This window comes from Pogona vitticeps, chromosome 1 (assembly GCF_051106095.1).
Source record: "Pogona vitticeps strain Pit_001003342236 chromosome 1, PviZW2.1, whole genome shotgun sequence".
Classification (NCBI taxonomy): domain Eukaryota; kingdom Metazoa; phylum Chordata; class Lepidosauria; order Squamata; family Agamidae; genus Pogona; species Pogona vitticeps.
This window is the reverse complement of record NC_135783.1, coordinates 63997850-64012307: the sequence shown is the minus strand read 5'-3', so window position 1 is coordinate 64012307 and position 14458 is coordinate 63997850. Positions and strand designations below refer to the sequence as shown.

The 14458-nt window shown below is 40.9% G+C and overlaps 1 protein-coding gene and 1 pseudogene across 36 annotated transcripts in view; both read left to right on the top strand.

Moving 5' to 3' along the window:
• The window catches only part of AFDN (afadin, adherens junction formation factor), a 150489-nt gene that overhangs the window by 26964 nt on the left and 109067 nt on the right, over positions 1-14458 (top strand). For 28 of the 36 annotated variants that reach the window (XM_020808338.3, XM_020808321.3, XM_078383181.1 and 25 more), the window contains exons 3-5: positions 1850-1965; positions 4753-4913; positions 13960-14120. In XM_020808338.3, coding sequence (XP_020663997.3) covers positions 1850-1965; positions 4753-4913; positions 13960-14120 — 438 coding nt within the window. The remainder of the gene's footprint in view (positions 1-1849; positions 1966-4752; positions 4914-13959; positions 14121-14458) is intronic. The other 8 variants (XM_072994143.2, XM_078383179.1, XM_020808386.3 and 5 more) reach the window with 1 other exon arrangement.
• On the top strand, positions 12510-12642 carry LOC140703458 (U1 spliceosomal RNA; annotated as a pseudogene).

Genomic DNA, 14458 nt, shown 5'->3' with positions numbered 1-14458 from the left:
AGCACCTTAAGTTCTTCTATAATATATGGTTATACTGGTTTATTTCTTCCCATCCAGAAATGGTTGCATATTTTTGTACATATTTTTCTAAACAAAGGTACCATCTTTTTCTGAGTATAAGACACTCCCATGTATAAGATGCCCCCCATTTTTCTAACCCAGAATTTCTTTCTTTGCAAGAAAGTGGAGGGGAAAAGCAGGAATCATCAAAACACTTTGGTTCCTGTTTTCCCCCTCCACTTTTTGTGAAGAAAGTGGAAGGGGAAAGCACTTTCTTTGCAAGAAAGTGGAGGGGGAAAGCAGGAATCAAAGTGCTTTGATTCCCTCCCCCCTCCTTCTGTGTATAAAATGACTCTCAATTTTGTATCTAAATATTTTAGATAAAAGTATCCTCTTATACACAGAATAATGCAGCATTTTTACAACACTTTCCTAGCATGTAAATAAAAGCAGAACTAAACAAAGTATTGTGGCCTAGTTGAAATGCAATATATTCTCTATGTATCTTTCTATACATTTTTGTGTGTATTGGTTTGTGCAGTTTCTCAAATATGTATTTTTTCACAAGTTTGCTTGGACATGGTCTAGAGGGGCGGGGTAAAAATCAAATAAATAAATGAATAAATAAAATAAATTTTGTGTGAGGTTTTTTTTAAGCCAAAACACATTGTATATTGTGGAAAAGTATGGATTTCCAAGACAGCATGCGACTTAAAGAAACATGATAATAATAGTGTGAATACAACTATAGGACAGGAACATAACTGCATCTTACTTCCACATGCAGTACTGTTGCCTAGGAATGTGATGGCACTAGGCTGCAAGGGATGGAAACATCTGAAATTTACTCACATTCAGTAAAAAGCCACTTTTCTTCAAGGCATTTTGATTAATTTGTGTAGTAATAAACACTGAGAAAACTTGTTGAAAAATAGCCATGACAATTGCTTTGTGTTTAGGTGAGAAGTGGTTAATGGATGGGAAAAAAGGAATCAGGTTCTTGGATTTTTTTCGTGCTTGATGTCTGTGCATAGTGAGCAGGGCTCTAGAACATCTTGACTATTGACATTGGTGTTAATGTTTAAACTGGTCTTTCCTATGAAAAGCTTGGCATCCTTTTTCTTGCTAGTGATGTGGGCATGATACTGGAAGGCAATATTGAACTATTTCCTGGAGTTTTTTTTAATTGTGGACGAATTTTTTAGCAAAGTAACTAAAAGAAAAGTGGCTGCCTTATAGATTCCTGATCTCAGTTCTGAGAAGTCTAAGTCAAAGGAAAACACTTCTTGCAATAGTGATAGACGCTTTTTAAATTGTGCACAGGAGTGTATCCTATTGACAGTGTATTTTAGTGCAGTATTGTAATAAACTCACTATATCTAATGTGCAGTCTTCATCGTTGGACAACTGTTCTTTGAAATAACAGTACTTCTGGATATTTTTACATAGTAATCTTAATTTCAGAAGACTTCAGATGGGCTTGCTTCTTAATTATTCAAGATGTTGAATAATTAAGAAGTAGGTTCTCATACAGGTTAGAGAATAGGGTAGGATTTGCATCTAAGAATGAAGGAAAGGATGTGGTATGTAAATGACATAACCTGTTGAGTCTTATTGTTTTCGGACTAGCCTAGTGGCACACATTTATCAATAGTTCATACTTTACTATCCATAAATCGAAAAAGATTGTGATAATCTATCACTGCTACAAAAGAGCAGCATTTAAATTTTTAGCACAATTGGTCTATTCTTTACTTCTCTGTTTTTAAAGCACTCATTAATGAACTTTGGTGGTTGTGAATTAGTAAGCAACCATTAATCTTATCCCTTTTCCTTTCATATTTTGAAGAAGAAAGAAGATTGGATATAGATGAGAAACCTCTAGTTGTACAGTTAAATTGGAACAAAGATGATAGAGAGGGAAGATTTGTACTCAAGAATGAAAATGATGCACTTCCTCCAAAGGTAAGAGAGATGAATAAATAGATCTATAAATTTTTGGCTACTTCTGTTGTGTGAGATTTCTTCGTAATTGCTTTTGTATGTAAAAACAAATCTGGCATATATTATACATACGTTATACATATATGGCATAGTTTTCTATAACCCTTTCCACTGTATTCATATTCTGTAGCCTATAATTGTAGTATTGAACAATGCAATGTGCTTTGTTCTCATAGTACTATTGCATACATCAGGCAGTTAGGACTGCTAAAATGTTGTGGGGAGATCTTCCAGGATGAATGAGTAAAGTTATAATAATAATAATAATAATAATAATAATAATAATAATAATAATAATAATAATAATAATAATAATAATAATAATAATAATAATAATAATTATTATTATTATTATTATTATTATTATTATTATTATTATTATTATTATTATTATTATTATTATTATTATTATTATTATTTTTATTTTTATTTTTATTTTTATTTATTGATTTTTTGATTTGATTTGATTTGATTTGATTTGATTTGTATCCTGCCTATCTGGACTACCAGACCACTCTAGGCGGCTTCCAGTATATATTAAAAATACAGTTAAAATACAAAAATGTGCATAGACATAACATAATAATTACAATCACAGAAGATAAGGAAAGTAATATAAGGGAAATTAGAAAAAGGATTTAGGAATTGACAGTGGTCTAATCTTGAGATTACGAGCGCATGCACCAAGGTAGTGAGTGCCCCCGTGTCGAGATAGGGCCGCAGCCGGACCATCCGCCAGAGATGGAAAAAGGCGGTACGGACTACCGACGCCACCTGCGTTTCCATGGTGAGCGTCGGGTCCAGATGTATGCCCAAACTGCACACCCTACTCTTCGTGGCCAGGGTCGCCCCCCAAACGTGAGAGAGTCCCCCAAGCCGCCAACCATGGGGCCACCCACCCTCAGAACTTCCGTCTTGTGCGGGTTCAGCCTCAGCCCATTCTCCTGCATCCATCCCAGTACGGTCTCCAGGCAGCGCTGAAGGGACAGGACGGCATCACCTGCATCAGGTGAAAAGGAGATGTAGAGCTGGGTGTCATCGGCATATTGATGACACGAAGCTCCACATCCCCGGATGACCCCTCTCAGCATTGGGGAGATGATCGACCCCTGTGGGACCCCACAGATGAGACTCCACGGGGCCGAGACACACTCCCCAAGCTGGACTCTCTGGGGATGGTCCCCCAAGAAGGAACGGAGCCAGGCGAGAGCCGAGCCACCAATTCCAAACTCAGAGAGCCTTCCCAGGAGGATACCGTGGTTGACGGTATCAAAGGCCACCGAGATGTCGAGGAAGACCAACAGAGACATTTTCCCCCTGTCGGCCTCCCTCAACAGGTCATCATACAGGGCGACCAGTGCCGTCTCTGTACCGTGGCGCGGCCTGAAGCCCGACTGCAATGGATCCAGGGCATCTGTTTCATCCAAGTATGCCTGAAGCTGGTCGGCCACCACCCTCTCCACCACTTCGCTCATGAAAGAAACATTGGCGACGGGCCTATAATTGCCAGTTTCGTCCACCGCCAAACTAGGTTTCTTTTTTATGGGCCTAATAAGTGTCTCCTTGAGGGCAGAGGGAAACCTGCCCTCAAGGAAACACCCATTTATTATTGCAGTGGCCCATTCGGTTGTTATTGGCCTGGCTGCTTTGATTAACCAGGCCGGGCAAGGGTCCAAGTAGGAGGTGGTGGCTCGACAGCGATCAAGCACCTTGGCCACAGTATCAGGCTGAAAGGAGTCAAAGGTTACCGGGCAAGACGGAGTGCTGGACATCTCTGTTCAAAAAAGTGCTTACTAGGATGAGATTCCATCTCAGAACTTCATATAATATGCTTTTGGTGAAGCGCATTGGATGGATAATTCTGAAGACTTGTAGAGAGCAAATAGTGCCTGTAGTATGGCATAACACAATGTGAATGTGCAAATGTGCATCTATAGACAATTTCTTTCTTGTTAAACTTGCTTGCTACTAAATATACTTAAAGTATTAGAAGTGAGATGCCACCTGGTGGCTTCTTAAGATCTGTATGGTAATTTTATTTGGAAAATTGCCTTTAAGAGGTAAAGTGTAAGCAAACAGGTAATGGAACTGATGTAGGACAAGCCAGTGTGCAATTAATACTAGTAATAAAAATGGATAATCTGTTGTATAGTATGTTTTATATTTTGAATTGTTAAGCTGCAGATGTAGAGTATCATATTTTCCCATTTTTAGCTGAATTTATTTAGTATTGTTAAAAAAACTGAAAGAACCTCTTATTCCTGTTTGCAGTTAGAAACTTAGAATTGCACGTGTGGAAGAGATCCTGTGGATCCCTGCCAAGGAGGCACAGTGGGGAATCAAACTCCCAACCTCTGTGCACTGAATACACTGAGATTGCTTTTTAAAAACTGTATTTGTACACAGGAAGGCAAACCTTAAAGGCTAGATCTAATGATGGTTTCAAGGTGAGTTGACATGTTGAAACCTACATGTGTTCTTATGTGTCAGCCACAATTTGAGTCCTCTGAATGTTCAAAATGTAGTGTTTGAGTAACAGTGCAACCATTCTGTGGACTTTATTCTTGTTTATGACCAGGGACTATTATTTATTTATTTAAAAATATTTGTTTTGGTCGTTCAGTTAAAAGTATAAATTGCAATTGCCTCTGTTTTTTAATGCTTGTTTTTCAAACCACTTTTGTTTGATTTGGAAGTTAAGGTGGATAGAGTTGCAGTGAATTATGTTGTTAAATATGTTTGTTTCAGAAGGCTCAAAGCAATGGCCCTGAAAAACAGGAGAAGGAGGGAGTGATCCACAATTTCAAACGTACTCTATCAAAAAAAGAAAAGAAGGAGAAAAAGAGACGAGAAAAAGAAGCATTGCGGCAAGCTTTAGATAATGATGGACCTTTTCATGGGGACGATATGTGAGTTCTAGTGAATCAAATAGTAGAATGCTGATCTTTCTTATTTTAAAATAGTCTCTGAATACTATCAGTGTAGGTAGGGATGTTTCTTAAAACATGAGACTAGCCTTTGCATCGTTCTTGTTTCAGGTGTGTGTGTGTGTGTGTGTGTGTGTGTGTGTGTGTGTGTGTGTGTGTGTGTGTGTGTGTGTATACACATACATATCAATACATATACACACATATATATATACACATATATGTGTGTGTATGTATGTGTGTGTATTTTTGTGTGTGTATGTATACACACACACACACACACACACACACACACACACACACAGAGTGGTGCCTCGCTTGACGAGGATAATCCGTTTGAGCAAAATCGCTGTTAAGCGATATCCTCGTGAAGCGAAATAAAAAATCCCATTGAAATGCATTGAAAACCCATTCAGTGCGTTCAAATGGGCTGAATAACTCACAGTCCAGTGAAGATCCTCCATAGGGCAGCCATTTTCTGCTCCCTGTCTTGTGAAAAAGCCTTCCTAAACACAGTGGGGAGCCATTTTGTACAACTGGCGGCCATTTTGAAACCCGACGATCAGCTGTTTTTGACCGTCGTAATGCGAAGAATCGGTTCCCGAAGCAGGGAACCGATCATTGCAAAGTGAAAAAACCCAATTCAAACATCACAAAAGCGATCACAAAAACTTCATCGTCAAGCAGATTCATCGTCAAGCAGGGTAAGCGTTAAGTGGGGCACCACTCTCTGTGTGTGTGTGTATTCTTGATGACAGAAGGTTCATAAGTGCCTTATATATATAAAACTACTATATGCCTACTATATATATATATACAGTGGTGCCCTGCATAGCGAGGTTAATCCGTTCCGGATTAACCCTCGCTATGCGGAATTGTCGCTAAACGGGTAGGGAAAACGTATTGAAACGCATTAAACTTAGTTTAATGCATTCCAATACCTTGCTTACTTACCCGTTCAGCGAGGATTCCCCTTGCCGGCAGCCATTTTCGCGCCCTCGCTAAGCGAGGGCAGGGCGTGAAAACGGCTGCCGGCAGCCATTTCCGGGCTTCCGGCGGCCATTTTGGAGCCGCCGAACAGCTGTTCGGCGGCTCCAAAATGGCCGCCGCAATACCCGATCTTCGCAATGCGGGTTTTCCCCATTGCGAAGATCGGGTATGTTTCCGTATAGCGATCCCGAAAAAGGGATCGCTATGCGGAAACATCGCTATACGGTGCACTCGCTAAGCGAGGCACCACTGTATATATAAAATGATAATCCCATAACTTACAGATCCTGAGTTTAACCCAGATATGCCATCCATGAGCTGAAAGCAGTTGACACTTATGTCACTCAAATGACAGAATTTCTTCTTTGGGCTACAAACCACAGTGTTTATTCGATACAACTATAGTGAGTCTTGCAACCCTCAAGAGCTTATTTTCAAGAGATACAGTGGGGGTGGGGGAGAGTAAAGCCCAGTTGCTTATTTTTACCATCCACCTCTATGTATATTATGGAGAGAGAGAGACTGGGATGGTTGTGATGTAATTGTATAAAATATAAACATTTATCTTGTGTAAATTAAATTATAAATCACCCAGAGAATGCTGTAAGCCAAGTGCGTGCAGGGGGTGGGGTGGGAGGTCTGTCCTTGCAGCCCAGTCTGGCTCAGGCCTCAGACCAGCACTAGGCACAGACCAGGGATTGGGGACCTCTGTTCTAATCACTATGGGGCAGTATATAAGCACCACTTTGCACAATTTATTTTACTTCAGCACATTTACTGCACAGACTTTTTCAAAACTAATTCATCATTTTTACCCATTGTTGCCTTGAGTCCCTTTACATAGATATAAAAGAGAAAGTGATACTGTATGGAATTCCCTTACTGTATATGGTATATTGTTCATTTTGTTCTGCTGACAGGTAGAAAAATTAATAAGGCAATTTGGACAGGTTATTAAAGAGTGCAGTAGGTGCACTCTCCCTGTATACCAGTGTTCAGAGATAACAAATTCAGATTTCCCAATGAAACTGAAGAGCTCAATGCTTTTCCAAAGTATTGTGTGTGTTTTTTTTAAACATTTTAAGGAACACTGCTATGAGTGTTCCACTTGATGTAGATCCCTCAGCAAGGCTTGTTCATAGAAGAACAAGCTTGCTGAGGGAAAATGACCATGGGTTCTTCTATGTGGCCTCTGTGAACCCACACAACTGGACTCCTCTGAATATTCTAGAGCTTAAAATAAGAAACATTAACAACATGTTGTCTCCTACTATGCATGTTCCGCCCACCCGTGTACCTCAATTCCATCTTGCTGCAGCTGCAACTGGAACTTCTCATGCTAGAGCTTTTCAAACTTTTCGCCTTTTCTGGTTAGATCGCTAATTCTGCTTGATTTTCTCCATGATTTTGATTACGGATGCCCATTGACTATGATTTTGCCTTCCGGATTTGATTGCATGTTGTTTCCCGGCTTTGATCTCAGACCATTTTAGAGTTTCCTGCCTTTGCGTTGTGGACTAATTGCCTCATTCATAGCGATCATATGCTTGACTTCGAACCTTTTTTTGGTTTCCTCTTTCAATTAGCGATTTTGGACTTAACTACTCTTTACGGTCAGCAATTTCCTCCTGTTACCGTTTTCAAACTTTATTCTTTTTATTGATCTGTGAGTCTTTTCACCTCAATCGTATTCTCTGAAGTTTGATTAGTTTATGGCCTCCTCAGGCCCATTCAAGCGGTGTTCTTTGTGTGCTAGCAAGATAGCATTTACTGACGGCCACGACTGCTGCCTGTTCTGTTCAAGAGAAGAACATCAACCCCAAACCTGCCCACAGTGTAAGAAGCTCTCCAAGCCTGCCTTAAAGTTGTGTGAGCAGAGGCTTAGGGCATATTTCTGAGAGAGGTCCCTTTCTTCCTCCAAACCGCCCATGGAGTCGACTCCTGCCCAACCATCTAGCCCTCGTCCTGAGCCTCCAGCATCATCCTTACCGACCACTCCGTCGCCGAAGTCCCAGATGAAGTCATTTAAAAGACCTTTGGGGTTGGTGTAAAAGAAATGACTTCAGTTTCAACATCAGTGCTGAGGCATACATCCATGGAGAGTCTAAAGAAAAAGAAGACTTCCGTTAAGCACAAGAAAGAAAAGCATGACAAACCTTCCCCAAAGCATCGACTCCGTGACCTGCCTCCGGTGTCTGCATTGGTGCCGTCTCCTAATTTGGAGGAGTCCTCTTGGGACGTGCCTGACACCGAATCTATTTTGGAGGGCAACGCTTCTGTGCAACATCAAATGGCTCAGGCTTCGGTATTGATACCAAGCCATTCTCTGAGTCCGAGCCTGGCTTCTGCCCATTCTAGCCCTCTATCTACCGGGTGGGCAACTGTTATAAGACTGTCCACCCTGGGAAAGCCTGCGGGGGTGGGGGACCTCCAAAATGCCTCCCATGGCGGCGGAGAAGCCCTGGAAGGCATCCGGAGGCACAATCGGTGGTCCATGTGTAAGTCAAGGGTGCGCTGTAGTTGGAACTACATAAAGAAGTACAGTCATGCCTTCAACAGTTCTGGAGTTGGGGTGCCAAACCCTTAAGTAGTACAAAATCCATGTATAACTCTTACGTTCTCCAAAATGTAGTACCAAAGCATACCAGCTTTGCATGATGGATTAAAATTATGTTTTAAATAAAAAATGTATCTTTTACAGTTTAAATCAAAAAAGATTTTTTTATTTAAATCATGATTTAAATTGTGATAAGAAAAATATTTAAATCATGATTTAGATCAATTTGATTTTAATAGCATTATTGATTTTTATCCATCCTCCAGTTTTTGGCAAAACCTGGATCAGGCTGGGAGCTGTCTTACAGAGACTGCCACCAGATCTAGAACAGGGCTGACCATTTGTAAAGGCAGGCTGTGTCCTCACCACTGCCACAGCAGCAGGAAGGCTGGGCTCTGACTAACAGACTGTTTGGGTTCGGGGGGGCAGCATAGGAAAAGCCAGAAGCCACTGTCTGCCTCTCTTGGTCAGCAGCTGTGGGATGAAGGGTGAAGAGTTGGCAAGCAGACCAGCTGGTAGCGGTGCAGGCTGCATCAATTATTTGTTAACTTCTCTGCTGCTGGTGTCCAAATCTCCCTCTTCCACCTCCTCCTTGTAGCTGGAAATCTGCCTTGTCCCCTCCCAGCAGTTTCCTCTTTTGCAATGGGAGCCAAGCTGAACTAAGCTAGGGTTAAAAATGAAGAACCATGCAGGAAGTTAGCAAACTGAAGGAGGTGGCTCCAGCCCTGGCTGCAACTGCCCAAGCCACTGCCTCCTTGCTACCGCCCCCAAGCAGGAGAGCCAATAAAAGGCCTCCCTCAAAAATCTGCATTTAACCAAAACCATGTGCTTGAACCTGTGCAATTCAAAGGAGAAGTGTGTTTTTCTTTACACACAATCCAGTATTTTTCATAATGTATGCAGGTGAAACAACACACTCGGCTGCTTTATTGTAGTGAAAAAGTTGTTGTGAGGCTTCAGTCAAGCAGTTCTACTAAAATAAAAACGGTAGGCTGTTTTCAGCATGTGCCTAACATCACATATAATTGGTCTTGCCTTATGAGTCTTCATATAAGATATCGTCCTCACTTCCATCTAAGGCGTTGCTAATGCCACATTTTTTGAATGACTGTACAACGATCTCCTCCTTCACTGAGTCCCATGATGTTTTCACCCATTCACAAACTTGAGTGATGGTGGGCCTCTTCATTCGTCCAGTAGGTGTCAGATCATGATTACCAGCAGTCATCCATTTATTCCACTCTTCTCTCATTAAGACCTTAAATGGCTTGTTGATGGAAACATCAAGAGGTTGCAACTGGCTGCTAAGACCTCCGGGAATTACAGCTAGATGAGTCTTCACTTCTTTGAAACACTTTTTATTGGTTCGCTAATATGTGCTCTAAAATGGTCAAGCACTAGTAAGGCAGGTTTTTTCAGAAGTCTTCCAGGACGTTTGGACCACACTTTTTCAACCCATATTCTCATTCCATTTTCATCCATCCATCCTTTCTCATGTATATGTACAACAACTCCTTGCGGAATCACTTCTTTTGGAAATGTTTTCCTTTTGAAAATCAACATGGGTGGCAATTTGGTGCCATCGGCACAGCAGGATAACACAGTTGTGTAATGGGTCTTCTCATGCCCTGAAGTTTTCACAGTGATGGTTTTGGCACCCTCCACATCTACAGTCCTATTAGATGGCACATCAAAGGTTAGCGGGACTTCATCCATATTCCCAATCTGGCCAGTTTCAAAGCCATTTTTCTTCCTAGCATCAATAACAAATTTATGAAAGGATAGAATTTTAGATTCATATTCTTTTGGCATTTTTTGTGCAATTCTAGTTTTGGTCCGCATAGTAAGACCACATCGCCTCATAAATCTGTAGCACCATGATGGTGATCCTGTAAAATCCTGAATGCCTTTCTCTATAGAAATTCATTTTGCTTCAAATATGATCATTTTTGTCGAGACAGAGAAGCCATTATTCCGCTGATGTATTATCCATTCTTTCATGTCCAACTCCAACTCTGACCACTTTGCAGCATGTCCACGGAAAGTGTGCTTATTTTTATCAACTTTTTGCAGCTGATCCTCCTGTTTCCTCCACTCTCTAATAATTTTTTCAGATGGAGGAGACCCAAAATGTCTCCTGCTCTGTTTCCATGCTCCTAAGCATATTTTACTACCTCTAGTTTAAAAGGAATTTTATATGCTAGCCTTTTCTGCACTGGTAGAATGAGTTCCCGTAATCTGCAAGAAAAAATGTGCCACTTATTCATCACCACATCTACTGCCTGCTTCCTTTTACAAATATAATCTCAAAGCAGCACAGAATCATAGAATAATGGAATTGGAAGGGGCCTCTAAGGCCATCAATTCCAACCCCTGGTTCAATGCAGGAATCCATATCAGAGCAGATCTGATAGATGGTTGTCCAATTTTAGAGACTACAATAGGATAAAATACAGTAGCTGGGAATCACAATGAAAAGATAAAATCTACCAGCAATATTGTGGTGCATTGAACCTTCTGACAGCCCAAAAAGGCAGACACTTATTGTCAGAATAACCTGATGGTTCTTGCAGTCACCATGACTAGCAGTAATGGGTTTTCATAAAGCTACTGGATTTAAGTAACCACTTGAGACCAATCAGCCTTACCCTCCTACATTTTGGGAAAATAGGTATTTCTTGCCTAGTTGGCAGTGAACTCAAAGGGAACATGGATGCATGAGGGGGTCAGTGGCCCCCATTATCACTGCCCTTGGTAATGGAAATGGTGGGACATTCCAACTCATGATCCCTGTGGCAAGTGATTTTTTTTATTACCACCTCTCCCCAGAATCTCTTGGACCCCAAGACCTTTGGGACCAGGAGTTATGCACACAGCTGGCTAAGAAGTGCCAACATGATGGAGATGGCAGTGGCTGGGAGTCACAGCTGGATCTTGCTACTGTCTACTTTCTTCCTTGGTCTGAATGTGGCATCACAGCAAAAGTGGGGTGGTGACAAGCAGCAGGGATGGCAGTGGGGCTTCTCTTTCTGACATCCAGTGGCAAGAGGACTTGCACCAAGGCTGGCAGAACAACAACGATTAAGAAAAACCCATAAAAACAGGGGGAGCGACACCATGCAGCTTTTGTTAACACAAAAAGATACTAAAATTTCTGTTTGCAGTTGTGTGTGTGTACGTGTGAAATGAATAATATCTCCTTGCTATTTATGAAATGTTGGGTTCTTAAACCAATTTTCAAGATTTCAAAGCTTTTCTTGGACATACTCAGATCTGTGATTCAGATCTGCCCTCTGCAATTCAAATTGCCTTGCTCCTGATGAGTCCATAAAAACTGTGGTCAGCTAATACACCAAATAAAACCTGTAGCCCTAGTGGTAATATATTAAGGAAAGGAGTGATAGTTTACTGGTTTCTCTTTTGAACTTTATTCTGCATGTGCTCAGTGCCTTTTTAATCATTCTGTGCTTCAGAATGAAATTTGGCTAACAATACACATTAGCCTCCCCCCCCCCCAGGTCCCTTAATGTTTTAAATATCTGCAATATTACTTCTGTTTAGGCCTGTTTTATGAGGAAGTGATGCAGCTTCCTGCCAAGCTCTGAACTACAGACAGCTATTCTAGCAGGCTCTCAGTAGTAAATTTATCTTCCCCTCGCCATTCTCAGGCCTATTAAACTTACTGGCAATTTGTTTTAGAAGCTTTTGTTTGTGTCCTCTCTCTTTCTCTCTGCTTCTCCACACGTCTGGCTAGTCACATTGTCTAACTTCTCCGCAGAAGGTGAAGGGAAAGAGACTCCTCCTTCTTTGCTTCTCCAATAGAGAAGCCAACTGGGTGATGCAAGCAGGCAGATATGCTAATATCTGTGCACTGGAGGATTGTGGGAGGAAAATCCAGCCCAAGGAGCTCTCTTGGCCTCTTTTGGGACTGGGGCTGTGCAGCCCTGTTCTGAGCAGGAGGTGCAGCCGGGGGTCACCATACCTTTGGAGGGCAAGGCACAGAAAGGGGCAGGAGGCCAGGGGTCATTCTAACTCATACATGGCAGGGGAGATACCATTATTGTAAAAGTGGTTTTCCCAGGGTAAGGCTCATCCATTGCACTTTGGATGTGCTGACCCCTGTCATTTCCCTAAATGTGGGAAAATCAACTGCCTAAGTGGTTCCCCCTGGTCTTTCTAGAATCACCCTTTCCCCTTTGGTCCTTGGCTGTTTTCACTGCCTGCTGCCATAGGCCTGTTGGCCTTGCTGGTTTTCCAGGTGGGCTGCAGGAAGCAGATCCTGGAAAGCTAGCAGTGCAGAATGGTAAGGTCCAAACAGCAAGCAGTCTCTGATGCCAGTTCAGAGGCCTCCCAGCATGGCAGTGGGAGGCTTCTGGGTGGTGGTGGCTGAACCCTTTTTTACTGTATTTGCTCAATAAGACGCACATACTTCCCCCACCTTTTTGGAGGGAAAAAGTGTGTCTTATGGAGTGAAAAATACGGTACTTGTCATCTGACCATTAATATCTTCAGTCATCAAAATCAAAAGCCATCAAATCATATGTAGCTTGATTTTATTTTGCTACTGTCCTAAAGTCAGTTCTGGCACCAGCAAAGGTGAAAAGATTATACCTAAGGTTTTTCAATGATACATATGTATATGTGTTCTTGTAATGTATGTAAAGATGTAACTTGCAGTGGCGAAATGGCAAGCATTCTGGAAGCAGTTTTACTTGTGAAGCAGCTAAGTTGACATTCAACAAATTTTTTCCAGCATTCATATATTTTGTCACCTCGGCATATAAAAGGATTAACAACAATTCTATGTGTGTCATTGTTGCTTTCTATATTTGTTTTGTTTTAGTTTTGGGGATATTGTGTTTTAACCCCTTTCAAGACATTTGATTACATTCACTCCTTGGCCTTGTTCTCCTCAGATTAATGAATGAAATCACTGATCATAGAGCAAAAGCTGTTTGCTTCAATGTGTTTTCCTAATGAAATAATTACTGACATTTTTTCTACCAAAAGTTGCTAACATTTGATAGTGTTCTTAACGCAAAATACACTGGTGATTTCTTAATACAATATGCTTTAGTGCTTTATTTAAAGAAGAAATGCATGTGTTTATTCTGTGTTCAAGAATACAGTATTAGGGTTTCTTTTCAAAGTGGCAGTCTCACAGAATTTTGTACATTGATCTACAGTATATAGTTCTGAAACAATAGTTGAAGTTAGATGTGTACCTTAGTGTGCTTCCTTTCAGCTGATGTTATTAGTTGCTTTGATTGCACCTGAAATTTAATATGCAGTTGTTTACAATAAGATGTATGATTGTTGGATTTGGTGGTGTGGATGAGCACAGTTTTTAATGCTAATTATTAAAGCTTATCTACTAATTTTTCACATGCATATTTTGTGTAATTTATTGAGTAATAAGAGTTAATGTACACCTACAAGGGACAACATGTTTGAATTACTTTTTCAAATTAATTTTGGCAGTGAGAATTCTCGTCTTGCAGCAGAAGTCTACAAAGATATGCCTGAAACCAGTTTCACACGCACAATATCCAATCCAGAGGTGGTAATGAAACGGCGGAGACAGCAAAAGTTAGAGAAGAGAATGCAGGAATTCCGGAGCTCTGATGGCAGACCAGATTCAGGTAAATTTTAGTCTGTAATTAAGAAAATTAATCTGAATTGGCTCTTCCAGTTGCCTTATTTGGCATAATTCCAAGCACAGTTTTTGAATTATAAATCTCAAAATACATTAAGCCTGAAATCTAACATAGCACTGTTATGGCAGCAGCACACATGTGATGCAGTATTCTTCCTTATGTCTGTAACTCTTGAAGCTGCCAAGAAATAGGCCTCAGGAACTAATTCCCAGAGCATTTTTGTGTTGTACAATGCTCAGTTATATTTAAATGTATTATATATATGGCTTAGTAAAAATGTGATGGAGGAGTGAGTGAAAAGCTTGGAATGTTGTTATGAATGG